The sequence below is a fragment of the Anopheles bellator genome, chromosome 2 (genome assembly GCF_943735745.2).
Source record: "Anopheles bellator chromosome 2, idAnoBellAS_SP24_06.2, whole genome shotgun sequence".
NCBI classification, from domain to species: domain Eukaryota; kingdom Metazoa; phylum Arthropoda; class Insecta; order Diptera; family Culicidae; genus Anopheles; species Anopheles bellator.
Window position 1 is genome coordinate 863,875 of NC_071286.1, and position 22,826 is coordinate 886,700.

Consider the following 22,826-nt stretch of genomic DNA (forward strand, 5'->3'; position numbering starts at 1 on the left):
ATAGTGTGTGATCTACGTTGGGAGAATATTTTGTACACTTTTTAGAAAAAATGCCTTTTGAGTAACTTTTTGAAGCAAAAAGGACGTGTTCTTCTTTTTTTTTACGTTTCGTTTTATTGAATTTCCTCTCTTCCATTTCCTGCCCACAAGTTTATGTTCCCCTTATGTCGTTTATTTTCACCATTTCAAGAAAAAAAGACCTACAAGAGTTTCGGTTCCTCGATGTGTGTGTGTTTGTGGTTTGGTATGAATGGATGTTATGTCGATAACGGCTAGAAAACCTGTCGTATTGCGGCCGCCGCGGTTCGCACAGCGTTCAGACGTGAGGAGTTTCTTCGTGCACAGTTTGGAATCTGCTCCGTCCATCAAAACGGACGCAAATTAAACGGAAGCGAACGGAAGTTACATTTTAGCCACACGACTTGGTCGTGCCTGGTCTCGACGGCCAATGCGCCGTCACTGTTCTCGTTGATGGAATGGTGTAGATGAGTGTCCGCGGGACGCGAGCCTATCTTCTCCCGAGGGTTTGTGAATTGAGCGACAGTTCCTTTGCCAGCTGCTAACGCTGCATTCAGCGCTTCTCCCCAGGTGGTTATATACGAAAGCAAAGCTCTATTAACACACGCGTTCAGATATATTTAGCTGAGCCATATTGCATGCCGACTAACCGCATACGGCTATCGCAAAAAGGGGGGTAATTTCGTAACACACTCTGTAATCGTAAAGGGACAAATCGAATTCGCACATCACAAACCTTGCACAGTTCTATCACAACGCGATAGTCATTTACGACCTCTGCGCCATCGTCGTCCAATGGTTCCAAAGAAGGAAGATGCATCAAAGAAGTTGATAGGTTAGTTGGAACGGATTTATGCGATTGAACGATGAAAACGATTGCCCGGGCACCGGACAGCCGAGCGTCTGGTGGTGTCGTCTAATCCGATTTGGGGTTCGCGTAAAAGGTCACCAGCGCGTACGTCCACCCCGAGTGGCTGCACCTGATTTTGCGCCGTTTTAATCAAGTTTCTGTTTTTAATGACGATGCAACGACTGAATGTGAATGCTTCTAAGCTGTGTGTGTTGTGGGGGTCTTATCATTTGCGTTATGTTGGTTGTTTTTGTCTCGACATTATCCGTTTACATACATTGTTTTAATAATAATTATTATTATTATTTAGTGTGTTATATAAAAAAGTAATAATTATCCATAAGACTACTACAAGGTCAAAACAGATTGCATTTCGATAACCAACTGGGAGCCTTCCGTGGTTCCACCTGTGGTTTTAGCTGGTGTCCACCCTTCGGAGGATTGTTTGCTTCCTGCAAGGATACAATAGGAAACAATGGTTGAGACCAAGAGCGGTCGCGAGTTCCGTCACACACAACATACCATCCGTTTCTCCATTTTACATTTAATATCACGTGCCAGAGTGAAGAACGCATCGTCCACGTTGATGCTTGCCTTAGCCGAGGTTTCCATGAATTTGATACCGTACTCTACAGCCAGCTGTTCGCCCCGGACGCGCGTTACCTGTGATGATTGTGATTGTGAAGAAAACGATCATCAACCGGCAAACATCATGCACGGCGGGCGGCGGCCACGTACCTGTCTTTTCTCGTTCAGCTCACACTTATTGCCGAGCAGCATCTTTTCCACGTCGGCCGATGCATTTTCCTCAATGTTTCGTATCCAGTTTTTAATGTTCTCGAACGATTTCTCCTGTGTGATGTCGTACACTAGCATGATGCCCATCGCGCCCCGGTAGTACGCGGTCGTGATCGTGCGGAAACGTTCCTGGCCCGCCGTATCCCTGCGGTGCGGAAAGGAAAACAGACTTTTAGTCATTTGTTGTACTTTCGCCTCACTGGCGCATATCACTTACCAAATTTGTAGCTTGATCTTTTTCCCATCGAGATCGATCGTTCTGATTTTGAAATCAATTCCTAAAACAAAAACAAGCATAATCAGTCGCGGCGTGTCGAACGACGGGGTTTGTTTCGCTCCTTATAGATCGTTCAATCGATCGAATCGATCGTACTATCCTCTCCACACACACGCGCCCTCCCCTTTGCTGCGATCAAAAACTCGAGCAGTGAGGAGTGTTGTCCGCTTATTTGCGCTCCGCCAACTGGAACGGCGGCGGTTGATGGCTGCGCGTATCCTCGAGCAGCGATTTCATTCCATAACCTTTTGAACTATGCGTCTGATGCCTCTCTCGAGCAAGGTCGACATTTTTACGCCCGATTCCCCCGTTGTGTTGGAAGAACTCCAGTTCCCAGGTCAACGATCGTGCACACGGTAACTCAATTAACCAGAAAGCACTGGCGATCATCACAGTGTCATGTGCGGTTCTCCGCTTGCAATTTGGTGCCAACTTTTGCTCCTCAGAGCCAATATCATTCCTCCGAACCGAAGAAGGCATCCCAACCGCGAGGCCGCGACAAATGGCGCGCTAATCCCGCAACCAGCAATGATGTTGAGAGCATGCGGCGCAGTTAAAATGTGCAAAGATATTTTTATCCTATTGTCATTCGGGTTGCCACCATCGACGCTCCCCACTCGCGATCCCAGTTCCCCCAGGGTCGGCCGCCTTATATTTCGCGTTAAAACAGTAAATAAGAGACCATTAGAATGTAGCACAAACAAATGGTCATATTTCTTGCGTCTGTGCGTTCGTTCAGCTTATCGAATCTCGAAGGACGGATTGGGCAATGAAAATGGTCGCAGTGCGCATCCCATTCAACCGATCGTAGGAAGCGTTCCAGTAAGGCACACAGTAGGCGACCAAGATTCGAAGCAGAGCTCTCTTTGTGGCAGCGTGGCCTGCTACGATACACGCTTAGCCTCCCCAATCGAATGAGTAACGATCAACGATGATAAAGAACGATGTTGCTTCTTATAAGTGTCTGATCCAGAAATAGAGTCATCGGAACATTCCATAAAAACCAGAAGCTCACGGGTGGCACGGTTAGCATCCCGTGTACGGACAAGCCCACAAAAGGAATCCGATTTCCTAGACGGTTTAGACGCCACCGACGTTCGCTTCCGGGGACGCGTAAGAAAACATGCCCCCCGAGGAGCGTCGCTCTTCGGTTCCTCGCTCCTTCCTTCGGGAGTACACTGTGTTCTTAGAATTTGGCGATTCCGGAGACGATCCGTTTATCGGTCCCGGGGGGTGGGCTGTTGGGCCAGTGCGCACTTCAGAATCTCCTGCATAAGGTCATTTCCGTTAAAACAACCGACACGAGCTTATCATTCGGGTCTATTTACGAAACATAGCACAACAAAGCCGATTGGCCACGCGATTGGTTCAAAAATAAGGCCAACTTCGAAACGCTCTTATCGCGAAACACGGGCACGGCCCAGGCGGTTGCTATCATCGGAAATTCCTCCGAGTAGTAACTGGTGTTCCGACACTGATCCGATGGAACTGTTGGAAACGATTGATCTTTGCTGAATCGATATGAAGGAGGCCACCGGCGGCACCGTACTGTGGCCAACTTGTGTGTTTCCGGGTGTCGACAGGTGGCACACACCGTCATCGATGACGATCGTTGCCGTTCGCTGTGCATGAGTCATAAGACCGCTGGGTAGGAGGGGCGCTATGTGGGGCTCTTGGGGAGCGTTTTCGAACGTCGGAAGGCTCGTGGCGGCGGCCTTGGGCGTTACTCACCGATCGTGCTGATGAATGTGGTATTGAAGGCATCCTCCGAGAAGCGAAACAGTATGCAGGTTTTGCCGACGCCGGAGTCTCCGATGAGTAAAAGTTTGAACAAATAGTCGTACGTTTTCGCCATTTCGCGACGGCTGCTGGGCGCTGGCTGGACACCGGGCGCAGTTCGTTGACACTGTTGCTCTTTGTGTGCCGCTTGTGGTCACAATGGAACGGGGCGCGGATCCGATAACAAGGAAAGACGGGCCACTCACTAGAGAAACTACACTTTCACGCCTTTCAGCAGAATCAATTCTCATGTACGCTCTAGGCGGCCCCGCGGCGTGAGGTGTGTTCCTTCGGCTTTGTGACGAAAATTTGCAAGGTAGCGCGGTGAGTAGTGACGGGGGGGCATGAAATTTTCCAATGCCTGCTAGCCGATTAGCAAAGCCGGATTGCTTTCGGTTGAAAGTAACACCGAATGTGGATCGTTTTATCCAACAGCACCGTCTAAAATCTGCGGTATGAACGAAAGGCAACGTAACGCAAAAAAGTAAGACGGACAAACGCGAAACGGGACTTCCACGAAGTCGTCTGGGCCACCACAATCGCGCTCTCTCTCTATCCGCTGAATCACTCTGTGCTCACACCGTTCGCAGCCACCAATCAATCAGGGATTGCAGGATCAATCAATAAACGAACCGAACGAAAAACTTTCGCCTCACAGCACAGGACAACAGGAAGGCGGCGGAGGACAATGTTCCGTGGGCGCTTTTCAGCCTTTTTAGTCTGAATCGTCTTCGTCGGGCATGGGGCTGTGGTTTGACGTTCAGATATCCGCTCGACTGATGAATGTGTTTCTTTTCGCCGTAGCTACGCTGCGATTGGATTCGTAGTGGTTGTAACGTCATCGCCGTGGTGAGTTCATTGCGAGCTACACGTGACAGCTGTCAAGTAGTAGGACAGAAGTTTCCTACTTTCGAATAATTTTAAATCGAATGATGAAAAGCAAGCGGTATTTGTGGCAGTCAACGTCCTGGACGGTGACAACGGCGGATAATATCGATTAAAGTTTCACCAAACTTTAACATTGCGCTTCGTGCGTTGGATGCTTCGGAAGTTTATGTCCGCCTGTCTTATTGAAATTCTCCATAGTGCGGTTTGTCTCTGCAGCTCTCCATTCCGCGGGTGGTGAATTCACAATGCAACGAAGTGTCTGTCTGTCAAACGGGCTTTCGATTTCGGCCAAGTAAGTCAGAACGGGCTCGGAGCACCAATTGCTGGATCGTGAAGTGCAATTAGCGGTTCCCCGTTCCAATCTAATAATGCGTGTAAGCGTGGCGTGCGATTGAAGCAAGTTCAGCGACGTTCCCTCAGTGTCCCAATCGTTGCTCCGATCGAAATCCGGAGCCAGCAAGTGTCCCGTACCGTCGCATGTGTTGTCGCATTGGCTTTGTCTCGACACCCCACGTCTTAGACACCCCTTTATCTCTCCGTGCCTGGAGCTGTTCGATGGGGGAAATAAACGGCAAAACACTCGCGACTCGCGAGAAATGCCCATTGGTCATTTGGTGTAACCTGTGATTAATCATCGCGGCGGTTCGGATTGATGGCATCGGTGGGCCACTGCAAAACGGTGTTATTGTTTGTCGCTCCAGACCGGGTGAGCTGGCCACCCCTTGCCGAGTTGGGGATTGGGCCGCGGCAAAAGTGCGTAACGCGAAGAATGCGAAAAATCAAACAGAGGTGAAGTGAAAAGCTAAAGTGCGCAAATCCGCAGAAGATAGCGGGAGCGAAGGAGACCGCCTGCGACGGGGCGCCGAAAGAGCGAGAGCGACCGAGTGAAAAATCACCTGATTTCGCCAGCGAGCGGTGCGTGTGGGGCGAACACAGATTGTTGTTTTGTGTAGCGAATGTTGTTGAATTTCCTGAGCAGTCAGCCCCTGTGTGTCCCGGGTCCGTGCGTTGTTTTGCTCTAATAAAAAGCAGCGAAAAGGGTAGCGAAGAAAGTGGCGATGGAATGAAATCGTGACGCGCGTTCACTGGTTCTCGTCGTCTGTAGTACCTTAGACGGTAGTTTAACAATGTCGGAAATATGCCGCGATTTAAACAATAGGCGATACACGGCCTGTGTTTCGGTAAAGTAATACCAGCTTGCTTCCTAGGGAAGGTTGGGCCGATGGCCAATAGCACATCAGATCAGTTCCAAGAAAAGAACATTCTTGTAAACCGTCATTATCAGCGAAGCTTTGCTTTGTGGTCGGAAGCTAAGCTCATGGCCAACTACTATCCCCAAGTCGGCGCACTAGTGTTACCGTGAGTGCCAGAGTGCAGCTTCGCCTGGAAACCGTCGCAGTTGACCGAGAGATTAGCAGGACGAAAAACTACAGCAAACATGGGAGCCAAGGATTCGAAGCCATGCTGCATTTGCTACGAAGATGCCGTCAAACGAGGTAAGCGCGTATGTTAAGTGACCGTCATTCTGCAACGCCGTCGACCGTCGGATGCATTCCAGCAAGGATGTCGGGCGTTTTGTCGGTTCGCGCGAATCTTAAACGTTCATCTCATTACCTGCCGCGAACGACGGGAGGCCGCTGATGAAAGTTAATTAACGAACATCACGGAACGCGTGTCTGTGTATAAGTGCCCGCGCACATCATCTCCGTTGCTGCATCTCATCTCTTTATTACGACATTCACTTTGCATCATTTGTTTTTTTGTTGCTCCCGCTAACATCCAGTGCCCACAGTCACGGGCAGTATATTTGCCATTCACTGTGCGCAATTGAATGTAAAGTTCCTGGCTAGTAGCAGCGTGTGGCTGTGTGTACTATGTTATGGGGTGGGTATTTTTTGTGCGCTGCGGCAAGGCAAGGGCAACCTAGATGCAACTGTATAACGGAAGCCGCGCGAAGCTGCTGGAATCCGACGATCATAAGAACAATGAGAAATCCCTAAGAACGTGTTGCGTGAGTTGTTCCAATATGCGGTGGTTGGCCGTGAGGCTTCGCTACGCTGTTCAATGGTCCCAGAAATTACCACCAACGGGCTGTGATGAATGCGCCCATTCCGTCTCGGAGAGATTAGATTAGAAATTATGTGTCTTGGAAAAAAAGGTTACTTTGTTGAACATGGCGAGAAGCTGTTCACATAGCTTGAGAGGGGGTCTTTTTTGGTAGCGATCATCGTCAGCATTTAAATCATCCATCTTTTGTTGTGGCGGTGATTTGTTAGGCTGAGGTACTTATTTTGCCTTTAAGGACCGATATCTGCCATGGCCTAATCTGCACAAGACACGTTGGTGGAGATTAGCAGAGTTTTTCGAACGATTGGCAGGTTTTGGCCGTGTAATTCGCTATTTGCATGGACATGTTTGGCGGTAAGCGGCATGATGTCGCCAGCCCGAATTGGGGCTGAATGAGAGATAAGAAATGTTGAAGCAGACCGTTGAATTGTCCCGTCCGGGGACCATGAAATGAAAGGGAAAGATTGTGTGGATGCTCGCATTATCGTGAGAGTATTACTGTGTGTGGGCCATTCGTGCGCCATCTTATCTAATAATCGGTTCGAATCGCGCTCTAGTACAATGGAAGTTGACCTTGGAGAATATTTTTTTCTTACTTCTTGATCTAATTTTTCGTCGATAACGATTCAGCATGCGAGGCCAATATGGCATTCTCTTGCAACATTTGACATGTGTTTCTAAATACCGTTACCATAGCTTATGGGGCTTCATATTATGTGACTTGGCCGTAGATGCTTCGGAGTGCTGCGGAAAAGTTATGAAAAAAACATGGTCCCCGGCCGACGTGAAACACAAGATGTGCCATCTTTTGTTTCCTGGTGGCGATTTAACGGATTTTGCCAGATGGACACACAATTTGGCGCTAATCAAAAGATAAATATTTAACGTCCTGCTGACAAAATGTAGACTTTGCACACACTCTCAACCCAACTCGGGCTGAACTCGGGAACAAAGTGTCCACTACGATGGTAGCTTGCGTGGAGTGAACTTTTTGCATAATTAACACTATTTAGTCTTATTGAAATGCTTGTACTGCAGTTGCTCCGGAAAGCTCACAATCTGCCGTACGTGACAAAATGTGCTGCACGCACACGGTTTATTAATGGTAACTGTGATCGCGTCTCAAATTTGACCAAAGGAATGTTTGATACTTCCCCCACGGAAAGAACATCTTACGACGTTGAAGATAAAACAACAAATAAACAACACACGCACATGATACTTATCTTGAATCTGGAGAGCATGGTCAAGAGATAGCGGAAAACTGTATGCAGAAAGGGAGCGAAGTGGGGGCCAGCTGCAAACACAGCCCCCGGCTCACATACAGACGGTGGAAATAGAGCTACACGGTGCACTGCACCGGATGGCCGGAGCAAACATTCTAGCCGTAAAAACGGTAAGCTAAGATCGCCACGCCAGTGGGCTAGCTAATGGTAGGTTCCGTTGCTCCGTTGCTGCTCCCGAACGGATAGGGACCGGTTGACATTGAAATGCGCGACTGGTTGAACATAGGAGGCGCGCGCAATGCACGTCGCGGTGTCGAGGTAATGGAGTAGAACCAATCACTGGACCAGTGCTCAAAGCAGCAGGGCATGCTGCGTTTGTAATGAGCTACTGGTTGCAAACACCACTTCCGATTAATCGGAATCGCATCGTAAAAGGACGTGAAAAACGTTAAAAGGAATATTTTGTTCATCGTTTGGAATATTTATACCAATAGGTCGAAGCACAGAAACGTCACAGCAGACCCCTACAGTCATCCTACGAAGTTACTTTTTTAATAGCAAACTATGAATGACGTAGATCACGAATCAAGTAACCGTTGCCCGCGAACGGTGGTTGCATTGCAGACAGTGGTGGTTGTTGCCGTGTTTGCCGGTGAAGGCCGATCGGCAAAGGGAGCATAACCGCGAGGTTACAAATTTGAAATGGCCGCTTTTTCTAGTTTCAACCGGGTGTGTCTGTAATTCACTTGCGGCCATAAATTAGTGTTGATAAAACTATCAACGCTCGGGGCAGGGGCAGGGCGGCTGGAGTGGAGTCAAGTTCTAATGTGGGTCAATTTCATTTCAGTGCGACACAGACAGACAAGAACTCTTTTGCCCTCCCTTTCGTACTATGCCTAAACGGTACCACAAAACCTTAATTTATTCTGCATTGGATCGTAACATCATTAAATATCGTTTTTTTTATTGTACTTTCCAGTGACGGATTTGGAGCTGAGGCGAATCAAAGATGCATTCAAACGATCGGCCGGCACGAGCGGATCGGTGTTAAGCAAAAGCGCTTTCGTGCAGGACGTGCTTGGCGACGGTGTACCGCCGTTGGTGGCCGATAAGCTGTACTCGGCTTGCGGCGGTTCGGCCAAGGGTATCGCCTTCAAGGAATTGCTGTGCGGGCTGGTGCTCCTCACGAAAGGGACACAGGACGAGAAAATAAAGTAAGTGTTATCCACACACCATCCCCCCCGGAGTGGGCCATGACCGCCCTGTGGTGGCGTTTCGGCATTCAATCGAGGGGGTTCTCTTATCTATTATCACCGAGCCAAGCAGCGCGTGTGCGAAAGGCTGTTTACTTTGAGACGTTCTGTCGTGTATCTGTCTTTGGCTTTAGGCAATGGTCCACTGTCCACTCTGTGTGTGGCACAGTTTGTTTGATTGCCGGAGATAGAAATAGTTTTATTCCCGGCATTTGTGTGTTGGCGTGTCGTTGTGGCGAGGACGACTCTCTGGTCGACGACGGATAGCCGGCGATCAAGCCGAACGAACGGAGGGTGCTCTCTAGTATTGCCGTTCCGGGGCGGAGAGCACAACGCCCGCCCGCCCGTACGCTCTGACGCCCGTTGTTTGGACAATGTTTTGTGTTTCGTTAAACGCTTTCGCGATATTTGGTATCATCAAAACCGCGCGCGCACGATATCGAAACCGTGTCTTTGGAGCGTAGATAACACGGCGGCAGGCGCAGTGTGTGATTATATGCAATAACCGTCGTCAGAATTACTTGCACTTTGTTTTATCGCTACCTTTTGCTTTCATTTTATTGGCGAAACGTGATTCTTTACCCAATATTATTCACCTACATTTTGCAACCCAATTTTGTATTGGAGCATATGGCGAAGGCACGCATAAATCTACACCGAGAGCTAATCGTCCACAAAAAGAGGGTGACGGTGGTAAAACTCGGAGGGCATCGGTTTAGTGTGCCCCTAACAGAGCGGAAAGGCCAAACCAATTTGTCGGTAAATATCACCGTATGATGGCAAAAAGGGTTTGAAAATGGATCGTGCCTTAAAAGTGCTTCCGCTAATTGGTTGTCTTCAACGAACAGCCTCGCGTAGTGTTGAAATGTGTAAGTTCGTTTCTCTTTCGAAATGTTCTGAGTTCAATGCAAACTTCAAACCTCTGACAGGGGGTTGCGTTGGGGATCTAGCATACTGCTCGCCACAAGAATCATCTAGTTGCCATAGAACGCACGACGCGTTCGTCATGATGTGTAATTTTGTTGGAAAAAACTTTCTTATTAATGGTTGTTTTTGTCTACATTTACAGATTTCTCTGGACGCTGTATTGTCACGAATCTGGGACGCACATACTGAAGCAGGAGTTCCAAAATGCCATACAAATCGAAACAACCTACCAAAGTAATGCCAACGGCGGTAGCAACCATACCAACTGTAGTAGTACCGTAAGCAATAACAATAGTCAATTGGTAGTGAATAGGAACAACTACCACCAGCAGACCACCACCGGCACCAGCAGCAGCCAGCTGTCGCAATGGAACCGAACGCAGGTGGCGCTGTTTGGCCAAAGCGACCGCGTCGGGTTCGAGCAGTTCAAATCGTGGATCCAGATGCACCGGGGGGCGACGGCCCTGTCCAAGTGGTTGCTGCTGGATGCCTGCGTGAATCTAAGCTCGGAACTGGAGACGCCAACATTCTACCAAAGTTTGGCCGGTGTGACGCACCTCGAGGAGCAGGATATTGGCGACCTGGAGAAAGTATTCTGGCTCCTGAAAGGGGCGGCCATTACGGGCCAGCTTGATTTGGAATCCCTCGGACCGTTGGTCAGTCCGCCCGTGCCCCGGTCCGCTCTCGGTGGTGTGTTTCTGGCGTTCGACGAGAACCACGACGGGCACATCGATTTCAAGGAGCTGTGCTGTGGCGTTAGTGCCGCCTGCCGTGGCCCGAGCGTAGAGCGGAGCAAGTTTTGCTTCAAGGTGTTCGACATCGACCGGGACGGTGTGCTAAACTTTGCCGAGATACGGCAGATGGTCGACATATTGCTCTCGGTGGGCCGTGAGGCCAATGCGAACGGGTACCGCAACTTTACAGCCGATAAAGTACTCGCCGAATTGTACCGAAGGACGCGCGAACCGGAAGGAGCGAGCGATGATGGCGGTGGTCAATCGGCACTCCAGGCCGTGCCGGAGTTTAAGTTCAGTCAGGAGGATTTTCTGATCTGGAGCATCGAAAGTAGCGCCGTGAATCTGGTGCAACCGTTCCTGGATCTGCTGTTCGAGGTGTGTCACATCGTGCTCGGATTGCGACCCCAGTGCCGCCACCTGGAGGGCGACATTGTGCGGGGTTGGTTGACGCGAGAAGTTCGCCGGGGCTATAAGGTTGGCCAGTTTTGGTATCTGGTGTCCTCGGACTGGTGGCAGCACTGGTCGCAGTACACTGTGGCGGCATCACCGGGAGCATCCAGTTGTGTGCACTGCAAGAGCACCGGAACCGCTTACGCGAGTCAGCGAGGTGGCTCAAGCGGCGGCCCGGGATCGGTGATGAATGGGGTCGCGAATGGGGCCGTCGATGAGGCCATGATCTGTGATGAAAGCTTTACGTCCAATTCCACTGAAAGTATGGGCGATCTGTTGGGGGTTGGGGGAACTTGTGGCGACTCGTCGAGTTTGGGTTCCGGAAGCAGCGGTATATCGTACGGCAGGCATGCAGGGAGCGCACCGGGGACGATCGACAACAGTGGCTTGATAGCGCCGCACATTTTTAAGCAAATTCCAACGCTCACCGGGGAAGGCGGCCGACTGAAGCGGGACGCGACGCTCGTGCAACATCGCGACTTTGAGCTCGTTCCGGATTCACTGTGGAAGGCGTTGGCACAGTGGTACGGGGGGCCTCTGCCACTGCCTCGGCAAGTCATTCAACCCAACGGTAGTGGCGAAGTCGAGCTGGAGCTGTACCCGTTAAATTTGCGTATCTTGCGCCATCAAAGTCAGACGGCGGCGGGTCAGCAGCAACACCAGGGAGCTGGCGGAAGCAGCGCCTGGGCCAGCATGTCCGGTGGGTACGGAGCGCTGACAACGGGCAGCTACTCAACGTCCGTTTCGTCGGCAGTCCTGCAGCCGCCGAAGAAGTATCTCGCGTACACGGCCGCCTTCAGTCGGCTGGCGACCGTGAAGCAGGTTGGAGAGTTCCTATGCCAAAGGTTAAAGCTGCGGGTCGAGGACATTCGCCTGTGGCATCTGGTGCCGACCCCGACCGGCATTAGCGAGTTCCCGTACCTGCTGGAGGAGGATCAGTTGACACTGTCCGAGCTCTCGATCGCCGACAGCGATCAGATACTGCTCGAGATACGAAACAAGGACCTGACGTGGCCAGAAGAGTTGGGGTCGCTGGCACTGACACAGCAGGGCGGCTCACCGGGACCCGGCGGTAACACAAGCATGGAGCGACGGGGGACCGTGTCCTCGATTCAATCGCAGCATCCACCGGGTGCGACCGGACTGCACAATCTTGGCAATACGTGCTTCATGAATGCTGCGCTCCAGGTCCTGTTCAATACGCAACCTCTCACGCAGTACTTCATCAAGCGAATGCACCTGTACGAGCTGAACACGGTCAACAAGATGGGCACCAAGGGCCAGCTGGTGGTACGGTACGCGGAACTTTTGCGCGACGTTTGGACGGCCTCGACGCGCTCGATCGCTCCGCTCAAGCTGCGGTTCTGCGTGACGAAGCATGCGCCACAGTTTTCCGGCGGTGGCCAGCACGACTCGCAGGAACTGCTCGATTGGCTGCTGGACTCACTGCACGAAGATTTGAACCGCGTGATGGAGAAACCGTACAGTGAGCTAAAAGACTCGGACGGTCGGTCGGACGTGATCGTGGCGGCCGAAGCGTGGAACCAGCACCACGCCCGCAACCAGAGCATCATCGTTGACCTGTTCTACGGGCAGCTGAAATCGAAAGTTACCTGCCAGGGCTGCGGCCGCGACTCGGTGCGGTTCGATCCGTTCAGTTTGCTCAGCCTGCCGCTGCCGGTGGAGAACTACACCTACTGCGAGGTTCTCGGTAAGTGCCGGTCACACCGCGCCATTTCGGAGGGGGAGCCCGTTCTTTTTCATCTAGCTTTATTTTCGCACGCCGCACAGTGATGCTGCTAGATGGATCGGTGCCCGTGAAGTACGGGTTGCGGTTAAACTCGGAGATGAAGTACTGGGACCTCAAGAAGCAGCTGAGTGAACTGTGCACCGGCGGCCTGGAGCCGGAGCAGATGCTGATTTGCGAGCTGTCCAATTCACAGATCCGCTTCATACTGCCGAACGAGCATCGCATCAAAGCGAGCACCGCCTGCGAGCTGTACGTATACGAGCTCCCGAAGGTGGACTCCGGTGTGCTCCGATCGCGCGCCGGGTCCGAGCTGGGCATCAACATAGAGAAGGGCCTCAAGGACATACAGCGGAACCAAGGTAGGCCGTGGCCCGGTCCCTGGCCAATTTTGCGTTCGTGATCGTGTGGCGCTTTTGCGGTGTCGATCGGCTTTTGTGTTTGCTTTGATCGTTTACGTCATTAATTGTGTTGTTTGTTTTTTTTTTCTATTTTCGTTTTACTTTCTGTTTCCACTCATGCGTACACCCGCACTGCTGTTTGTTTCATTTTACTTGTCTATTCATTTCCGGCCATCATAAACACGAACTACTTCTGTCATCTACAATCTGCCGTTGTTTTCAACCACCACATTTCATCTTCTCTTCCGCTAACTTTACCATCCGTTACACTCGCTCATTGTCCCATGACATCGTAATGTCCGAAAAAACCGACCGAAAAAAAATCGCAATACAACGCAGCTCTTCTACTACCATCATTAGACCCGCAGCAGCTAACGACCAGCTCGATCAACACCACGCTCTCGTCAGTATCGTCTTCGTCGTCGTCCTCGTCGTCATCTTCGACGGGCATTACCGACGATACGGCCGCCATCACCGGGCGCAAACCGATGGTGACCGGTGGTGCTGGCCCGGTGGCCGGACGCTCGGGTGGCCCCGAAAGCGGTGCCGGTGTGGCGTTGGCCAACGGCGCCGCTGGTGGTGGCACGAGCAACGGAGCGACGCTGGCTAACCGGAGAACCTCGGCCACGTCGAAGGTAAGCCGGTGCTTTGGCAACACACTCTGCATGCCCCCGAATATGTTGTGCTTCAAGGTATGGTTGTGTATATAAGTTTTCTTTATTTTCATCCACTATCACGTCCCTTTGAGTAACTCCATTCGCATCTTACGTAGGTATTTCTTAAGTAGATAGCCTAGGACGCTTCCATTTTCATCGCCCCATAAGCTAAAAAGCTATGCAAGGCAAACAAAATGTAGTTTACAGTAACAGAGCAGCGTTATTTGGAATGCGCGATAGTACCGATCCCTAAAGACGGATGTGGAACGATCATGATCGTTTAATCAATTTAATAATTCGTTAATCCGTCTTCCACTAATTTCGATAACACAAATAGAAAACTGTAGCAAACTTCCCCAGTAAATGGCTCGTGCCGTACCGATTTGCGGCACTTCAGGTGTTCGGTCCGTTGAAATTGCCCGGTTTGGTACTAAACGTTTCGCCCATCTCACGGATAAATTGTGGACTTCTTCCGTTGTCCTTCAGATCGCCACTTTTAAAGTGCCGGTATCTGTCACATATTTGCCCTGCTGGAGCATGTCCACCATGAGCTGCCACAAGCAAACATTGTGCTTTAATCGCTTATTCTACCGAAGAAATTTCTTCTTCTTCAAATGATTGCTGTCTTTTTTTAACATATTAAGTTAATAAAAACATCATCCGGACAATTTCAACTCTCACATCGGATATTATTAACCACCAGTAAGTTGTTTAACTTTTCCTACATTTATTTGAACGCTCCAATGGCTTCTTGGTTTCTTATCTGATAGTTCTCGAACCGGAATAATCTTCGGAACTTGAAAAGTAGCACAAAAGTGGCCTTAGTAACATAGAGCATAGAGTTTCCCGTAGTTTAATCGAAACCATTCCTCGCGCCAAAGACATTTCAGGGGGCATACGACGAATGACTCACCTCAGATTGACCATTTTTGGCCTATTGGCCAAAACAAGATAAGGCGATCTTGCGGAAGGGTTTGTTTTGTGTTCCGCAAAACGCAGATAATGAGTTCAGCTCTAGTACAGAGGGTAAATCAGTAGGGAACACCATTGACGCGGGTGACACGCTCGCCAGCCGGCTTCGGTGTGTCCGCCATGTGCGCTTACCACCGGTACTTTCTTGCAGCACATCGCCGAAGTCAGCGCCAGCCCGGAGAGTACCTTTATCTACGGCGGTGGACAGTACAGTGAGCTGACCACCGCGTACGCCAACAATGGGTACAATGGGGGCTACAGCAGCAACGCAAACAACTTTATCAACAATCAACAACAGAGCCAGCAACCATCATCGCGAGATCCCAATCGATCAAAGACGATATCGAGCGCCAATTTGTTGAGCAACGTCGACAATGGGTGGCACAGCGCCAATGGCTACGACCTGCCTGGCCATCACCACCGCCATCACCAGCCCTACGAGCCCTGTGCCGATTGCGATAACAACCTGTACATGATGATGGGCGAAGGTGACGCGCTGCAGCATCATCCGGACACGATAAGCCTAAGTGCAATTAGCAAACGGCCACCTCTGCCGATGGGGTCGCACCACCCGAAGGCCAACTATTTGATTGCCGTGCATCGGAAGCTAAGCCGCCAGGATACGTACTTCCTGTCGCACCATAAATCGAAGCCGGGCCTGTTTGGGGTCCCGCTGCTGATTCCCTGCTACGAGGGCGTAACCAACAAGGAGCTCTACTGTTCCGTGTGGCTGCAAGTGGCCCGCTTGCTGAGCCCACTGCCACCGACACCACCGGACCAGTCGAACCACGCCACGGACTGGTGAGTCACCTTTGCTTTTGCCGGACACGTGATTGTCGGTGGAGTGATAAACACTAATGGCCTATTAATGATCTAACTCTCTCTCTCTCTCTCTCTCTCTCTCTCTCTCTCTCTCTCTGTTCTCAATCAGTGATGATAGCCTGGGGTACGATTTCCCCTTTACGTTACGCGCTGTCGCGAGCGGTGGCCGCATGTGTGCCCTCTGCCCTTGGTCGCGCTTTTGCCGTGGTTGTGAGATCCCGTGCAACGATGAACCGTTGCTGCAGGGCCTCATATGCTCCGGATTCGTTCCTCCGGGTGTTGCAAGTAAGCAAGAAGCGATGACGCCGGAGCAGCGTCCTTTCTGTTCTCATTCCTCACCGTTTCTCTCTCGACCGTAGGCAACAGTTCAACACCGAACTTATCGTCACGCGAACAGACGCCAACATTCCGACGAAAGGTGTACGCCACCAACTCATCCGGCAGCTCGTCGTTGGATGGTGCTCCGCAACAGTCGTCGGCGGTGCCATCAACGCCACTGTCATCGCTACAGAGCTCGATCAATGCCCGTTCGATCCAGATCGCGATCGATTGGGATCCGACGGCGCTGCACTTACGCTATCAAAGCACACGCGAGCGGGTAAGCGGGTGCATCAGCTACAGATCAGCAATCAGTGACTAACGACCTTTTGTTTTCACATAGCTCTGGACGGAGCATGAATCGGTGGCCGTCTGTCGCCGGCAGCAAACGGAGCCGGTCGATCTCGATCACTGTTTGCGGGCGTTCACTTCGGAGGAGAAACTGGAACAGTGGTACCACTGTTCGCACTGCAAGCAGAAAAAGCCGGCCACCAAAAAGCTACAGATCTGGAAACTACCTCCTATTTTGGTGCGTATCATGGCGCTGACGATCGTGCGCGCGATCATATGAAGGCATTAATTCTCCTGCTCTCCTTCCTGTGTTCAGATTGTGCACCTGAAGCGTTTCAATTACGTCAACGGGAAGTGGGTCAAATCGCAAAAGGTTGTGAACTTCCCATACGAAGGGTTCGATCCGACCCCGTACCTGGCGTCGGTGCCCCAGGAGACCATACTGCGCCATCGGGATCTACTGGAGGGGGTGCTGCAGCGCGGCGATGGACGGAATCGGGATTGCCATGAAGAGTTTGTCGAGTTCGATCGCGAAATGTCCATGATCGATGAAGCCAGTGATGAGGTGTCGATGTCGTCGTTGTGTATCGACGGCGGCGGCGGTTCCAAAGATGACGATGGTGCGAAATCAGAACACGACCACCACCAACAAAGGAGCAGTATTATCGTGCCGGCCATCGCCGGAACACATCATGTGGCCAGTGTGGTGCGGCACGGCAGCAACGAAACCGACCCCCCGACCACCACCGTCGGAGCAGAAGATGTGACGGATTGTGCCGGCGGCGCTAGGGGGGCCACCCCCAGTGGGGCAACCGGTGGCAATTTGCGTTCCAAGTCGGCCACATCGGTACACAGTAGCGATTCGACACGACGGCAGCGGCTCATATCGACCAGTCTCACTAAAACACCCGTCATCGATGGCGAGCTGACCGATTTCCATCAGCACCCCCTGAAGCCGGGCTGCGATCCGTTCGAACTGAAGTACCAGCTTTACGCAGCGGTGGTATGTGATCTTTCAAACGTTTGCGGCCCGATTGGTATTTACGGTTTTCCATTTTACAGTGTCACTCTGGGATGCTGAACGGTGGTCACTACATTTCCTATGCCGCAAACCCCAACGGTTCCTGGTACTGCTACAACGATAGCTCGTGCCGCGAAATACCGACGCGACCAAAGATTGACCCGAGCACGGCCTATCTGCTGTTCTACGAGCGGCGCGACCTGGACTACGGTCCCTTTCTACCAAAGGTTGACGGCCGCCAGCTGCCGAGTGAGCACCTGCTCGATACCGACGACAGTGATAACGACCTAAAAAAGATGTGCTCACTGATGTGAGCTCGATCGTGCGTGAATGCGAACAACGAGGATAATGCCATTTTTGTATCGCCCACAGTAGAGTGTAGTGCGTGCTAGTAACTGATAGGATAGCGCAATCTGAGCAAACAAAAGCTAAAATCTTAACTCTCTCATCACACACCCCGGTGGCAAGTCGAATAGGCGCCTCTTCGTCGTTATGCAACCGCTTGCTTCGTGACGTTTCGAGAGGAGCTTTATTTGATGGCTGTTTTGGCCTGGCTTGGCCTCCGCGCCATGATGGATCGATTTTGGCAAGGACACTCTTGTGTTGTAATTCTACCTTTGCATACTCTTTCACATGTTATTTATATTATTTGTTACGAGTAATTTGCAGAAACAGAGAAAAGAGAGAACTATAATAGGCAACGTCGAGCATCGTCTACTTTGAGATGGCTTACTGTGCTTGAGTGTGTCACAGCAAGAAGCAGTAGTACGAGCGGTGAAAAGTAGGCGCAGAACTTATACATTCCCATCAGCGCGGATCCTGCGTTGATGAAAGCGGCAATGAAGCGCGTGTCAAATGATTGATATTATAAGAGAGACCAGCAGGCGGCGGCTAAACTGCAATCTGCGCCCCTTGTTTCGCTCTGTTCTTCTGTTTTCTTTTTTGTTACTGCGTGATGAGCGTTTCTTGTTTGTGGTGGGTTGGAACGAACGAACTGATCGGGGCAAACAAAGCCGTTCCTTGTTACACTCTGTACTACGTCGTTTAGGAGTTATTTTTTACGCCTCCCGTTATGTTTGTTAGTTGTATTAAAATTCGATCGATGGAGCCTTTTTCTATTGTTATTGGCAGTGGACGCGCGCTTGTCGAGAGGGCGAGGACAACAATCCGAATCCTCCTGCGAGCCACATTCGCGAGGCTTTGCGACGTGCCCCTGCCTAAAGGATGCAAGTTATTGTGCAAACACACGCTCTAGATTAAGGACACGTGGAATAAAGACCGCCGAACACAGTTCCAACAGAAAGTAAATGCGGTGCCCGTAACGACCCTTTAGGGCCAATGAAAGAAATGTGCTTAATGTTGCGTTGTCCATCGGACGACTCTGGGGGAGACTTATTTCGTGTTTTATTATATTTCCGGTTCATCATATTTCGTGACCTTCGCTAGCACACTGACTGACACTCTTTGAAGTAACTCTGTTAATGGTGGTTGCATTGTTCCGCTGCAGCTAACTCTAATTCAGAACAACAATCGAAACAACGCGCTAGGATGGCGTTTAAAATTGACGTGCCTGCGAGCTGAATCCGAGCCCGACGCCTCGCATCGTGTGTGTGACCTGGCGGGCCACTTCGTACTGTTGCTCCATGGTGGAAAACAGTTCCTCCTGCTTTTTAATACTATCACCGGTCGGTGGTTTGCCCGCGATCGCGTGGCTGCCACCGCTGTGGTTACCACCAGCAGCAGGAGAACCGCTGACGTCAGCAACGGTCGCAGCAGGAGCACCGTGCACCGATTGAGATCCCGCGTAGGGCGAGGCACCGGCACCTTCTTCGCCCGCCTTTGGCTCCTTCACGCCCATCAAACGCAGGAACTTGGATGCCACCTTACCGTCGGTGTCCTGCGCGAACTTGGCCTGTTCCCACTTACTGATGTTCGACGACACTTCCTTGCTTTCGTTCGTCTTGTGGCTCCAGAGCAGTTTCCGTTTCTGCACCTGATCGGCATACCGGACCGGGTTCACGACGCCGGGATTGTAGTACGACGGCAGCGGCACATTGTCCACCGCTTTTTGGCTCTGCTGCAGCACGTCGATACCCATCTTCTCGAGCTGGGCCGCTTTGGCGGTGTTGCGAAGCAGGGCAGTACGCGACAGTAGGGCCGCGCTGGTGGCCGCCGCATTGTTGGCTGCCGCCTCGAGCGGGGTGACGACAAGCGGTAGCGGCGGATTCGCTTCGCTGGGGAGATTTAACTTAACGGCCACCGCCGCCGGAATCAACGAGGTTAACATTGGCGGATTGGTCGGGATGCTCATGAGGGCCGGGATGCCGACCGTCGAGCTGGCACTGGCTGCTGCAAGTAGCGCTTGCGCAACGGGCGGGGTCGGAAGTAACGACGAGGTGGGTGGTTTTGGTAGCATCGGGTCGTTGAAGAAACGGGTTGGAGGTGTCGGCAGTAAACCGGCGCCCTTGGTTGCCGGAAGGACAGGCGTGCGCCCCACCGATGACGACGGCGGTGAGTGAGATCGTGAGCGCGAACGTGAGCTACGGGCGCGAGATGCTCGCTCATCCGGCGATTGGCGCCGGCGGGTGTTGCGTGAGTCACGGGAATTCGAACGGCGACTTCTGCGTCGATCCTTGTCGTGGTCACTGCTACGCCGGTCTCTGCGATCGTCCTGCTTGCGGTCGTAGCTGCGACCATCTTTGCGGCCCTCAGCACGATTATTCCATTTGCTGAAAACGAAAGCACCGTAAAATGTGTGCCGAAGCCGAAGGTTATCCGGTAGATCGTTTGTGCTTACCCGCGATTGAAGGAATCGCGACGGTTCCGGTCCCTATCGCGCTCGTCGTCCCGTTCGTGGCGATTGCGGGAACGATCTTTATCCCCACGGTTGCGATCGCGTTCTCGCTCACGATCACGTTCGCGGTCCCGATCGCGCTCTCGTTCGCGGCTTCTTTCCCGATTTCTATTCCGTTCACGATCTCGCTGATCTCGATTATCACGGGTTTTACGCTCGCGTTCGCGAGACTTGCTGCGATCGCGCCGACGATTGTCCGAGCTTTTCGGTGGAGGTGACGATCGTTTCCTGTCATGCTGTGTCTTCGCTGGGCTCTACAAAGAGAAGAAAGAAGGTGTTGAAAACTCGCTCGCAGTCAAGCAGCCACCAATCCCTTGGGACAAACCTTATTTCTGTGGCCACCATCGTATGTTGCCGCCGCCGGCTCTCGGCGGCTTTGATTTGGTGGCGTACGTGACTTGCGGCTGGCTTTGCCAGATTTGTCGCTGCTATTTGTCTGTTTTCTAGCGTTCGCCCCGTTGCGACTGCCCTTCACGGGAACGGGACTGCGGGATCGAGACTTTGAGCCGCCCGAGTCCGAATCGGACGACGACGAAGAACTGTCGCTCGAAACACGCTGCTGCTGCTCTTCTGATGACGAGGAGGAGGGAGATTTCTACGGAAGAAAAACAGAGCACAGACCGGGACGTTCGTGTTGCTGGTAAAGAGGACGAGCCTTGTGTTCCACGGCGTGGGTTTCGCGTTTCAATCGCAATGGGGCGTGCGCCGTGGGGCACAATGTGGCCGTTGCCGCAATGTTCGATTTAGGTGGGTTTGAGCAGCCTTTTGCATTCGACAGGACGAATGCGTTCGGGCTGGCAAGAAGAGGGTGTGGTAGGGTAGTAGTAAATGATGTGATGCATGTTTGATACCTTTCCATATAGGTTTTGATAATACTTACGCCAAAACATCTTACCCACGCGCGAAACGATCGTACGGTGTCTTAGGGTTCTGATCAATGTGTGTCCAAAGGTACACTCTGCCACTGTCCAGAACAACCGTCATGGGCATGCATCTTGGGCACTGGATAATTGGGACCACTTGGCAGGAAGAGTGGGAACACGCCTGCTCCGTCCAGTGTTGTGGGCTGAATCTGATACGCCGGCGCAGGGTTGATCGGTCCATTTATTTGGGCGTTTTTTAGGGGGGAGACAGTTTTCTTTTTTTCTTGGGGCCTTTTGTGGCATATGCATTTTTATAGGCTATATGATTGGTGGTGTTCTTTGGACAACAACATAATCAGGCGTCAGGATTATTGGCAGTAAACATTGGCGGTTGGTTTGGGGAGGTTTGTTTTCGTTCAAAAACAAAGTATATGATCGTAAAAGTATATGATTGTTGTGAAAGAAGATCGGCGGAAGCGGCAAGAAACGATATCTCAGAGCTTTTTAGCCTCAAGTGTGGTGCATCAAGAAGTGCACCCCAAGATTTCTGTGGCCGTCGGGCCGAGCTATGGTCGGGGTCGGGGCACATCGCGCTTCGCAATGGGTGAACAACGGACGACAAAATTGAAACGAAACACTCGCGGCGCACACACACAAACAATACATAGGATAGAGCCGAAGAGAGAGAGAGAAAGAGCGAGAACGGGTGGCAATGGGACTATCGGGCTAATATTTACCTTTTTGGGCACCTTCCGGGGTTTGGTCGTCCGTTTGGGTGGTGGAGTTTCATCCTTTTTGCGCTTGCTGTGACCTTCATCGGGGCGGTGCGGCTTGCGTGTTTTCCGTTCGCTGGGCGATGATTCCGTGGACGATGAACCGGTCGGTGACGCGGTGTGTTCCTATGGGAAGGGTCAACTATTCAGGACATATACAGGCAAGATAGGCGAATCGTATTATTAAATCTGGTTTATTAGCTGCAGGACAAAAATGACGCGACTGACACGGTATGGTGTTATGAGAAAAAGTTCGTTTCAGTAGGCCCTGTCACACCGTGACCTTGTGTAAGTCCAAATCGTATGCGCGTTGCTTGGATTAAAATATTTGCCTTCTGGCGGCACAGGATTTATCTTTTTTTTTAGCACCGCACACTTTGTAACTTTTTGGATGAAAACGCTGAACGCCGTTATCAAAGAAGGCCCATCAGAGGCCCTTCGGAAACTTCGGATTCCGAAATCACTGCGATAGTGTTGCAACAGTCGTTGGTGCACTGGCCATTGCACGCTTGTCAGAATAAATAAAGTTCTTTTGCAGCATTGTTGCCATTTAGGGAAGTTATTCGGCAAGCCAACCGAGGATTGACCGAGAAGAAGCCCTACTCGCAGGCCAGCTCTCGGCGGTAGGGGCCGCGCGCACACAGATCGCCGGGTTGCCTTATCGTAGGGGCACACCGAACGGACCCAATAGTTGAACGAAAATTACCCGCTTGGTCTCCATTTCCTGCGATTGATCCGAGTCCGCATAGTTACGCAGCAAGGAGTCCATCTTGAAATTTGCTTCCGCAGCGCGAACTGATGGCACTTTTCTACAGCTCCGCCGAACTGATCGAAGCAG

At 51.5% G+C, this 22,826-nt stretch overlaps 3 protein-coding genes across 3 annotated transcripts; 1 reads left to right on the forward strand and 2 right to left on the reverse strand.

Moving 5' to 3' along the window:
• Positions 1-117: 117 nt before the first annotated feature.
• Positions 118-4,482, reverse strand: LOC131210136 (ras-related protein Rab-8A). The gene is made up of 5 exons (XM_058203340.1): positions 3,675-4,482; positions 1,884-1,944; positions 1,607-1,811; positions 1,391-1,531; positions 118-1,320 (listed from the first exon to the last, which is right to left on the reverse strand). Exons 1-5 carry the CDS (start codon positions 3,796-3,798, stop codon positions 1,225-1,227), a joined length of 627 nt encoding a protein of 208 aa, XP_058059323.1. The 5' UTR covers positions 3,799-4,482; the 3' UTR covers positions 118-1,224.
• A 1,504-nt stretch (positions 4,483-5,986) lies between these two features.
• Positions 5,987-18,605, forward strand: LOC131211226 (ubiquitin carboxyl-terminal hydrolase 32). The gene is made up of 11 exons (XM_058204627.1): positions 5,987-6,106; positions 8,883-9,117; positions 10,226-12,981; positions 13,062-13,379; positions 13,758-14,110; positions 15,198-15,847; positions 15,978-16,153; positions 16,228-16,466; positions 16,530-16,715; positions 16,794-17,480; positions 17,540-18,605. Exons 1-11 carry the CDS (start codon positions 6,049-6,051, stop codon positions 17,810-17,812), a joined length of 5,931 nt encoding a protein of 1,976 aa, XP_058060610.1. The 5' UTR covers positions 5,987-6,048; the 3' UTR covers positions 17,813-18,605.
• Positions 18,606-18,887: 282 nt separating this feature from the next.
• LOC131211228 (arginine/serine-rich coiled-coil protein 2) lies at positions 18,888-22,787 on the reverse strand. The gene is made up of 5 exons (XM_058204630.1): positions 22,695-22,787; positions 21,953-22,114; positions 20,678-20,947; positions 20,296-20,606; positions 18,888-20,227 (listed from the first exon to the last, which is right to left on the reverse strand). The coding sequence occupies exons 1-5, from the start codon at positions 22,755-22,757 to the stop codon at positions 19,054-19,056; spliced, it is 1,980 nt and encodes a 659-aa protein (XP_058060613.1). The 5' UTR covers positions 22,758-22,787; the 3' UTR covers positions 18,888-19,053.
• Between the last annotated feature and the right edge of the window lie 39 nt (positions 22,788-22,826).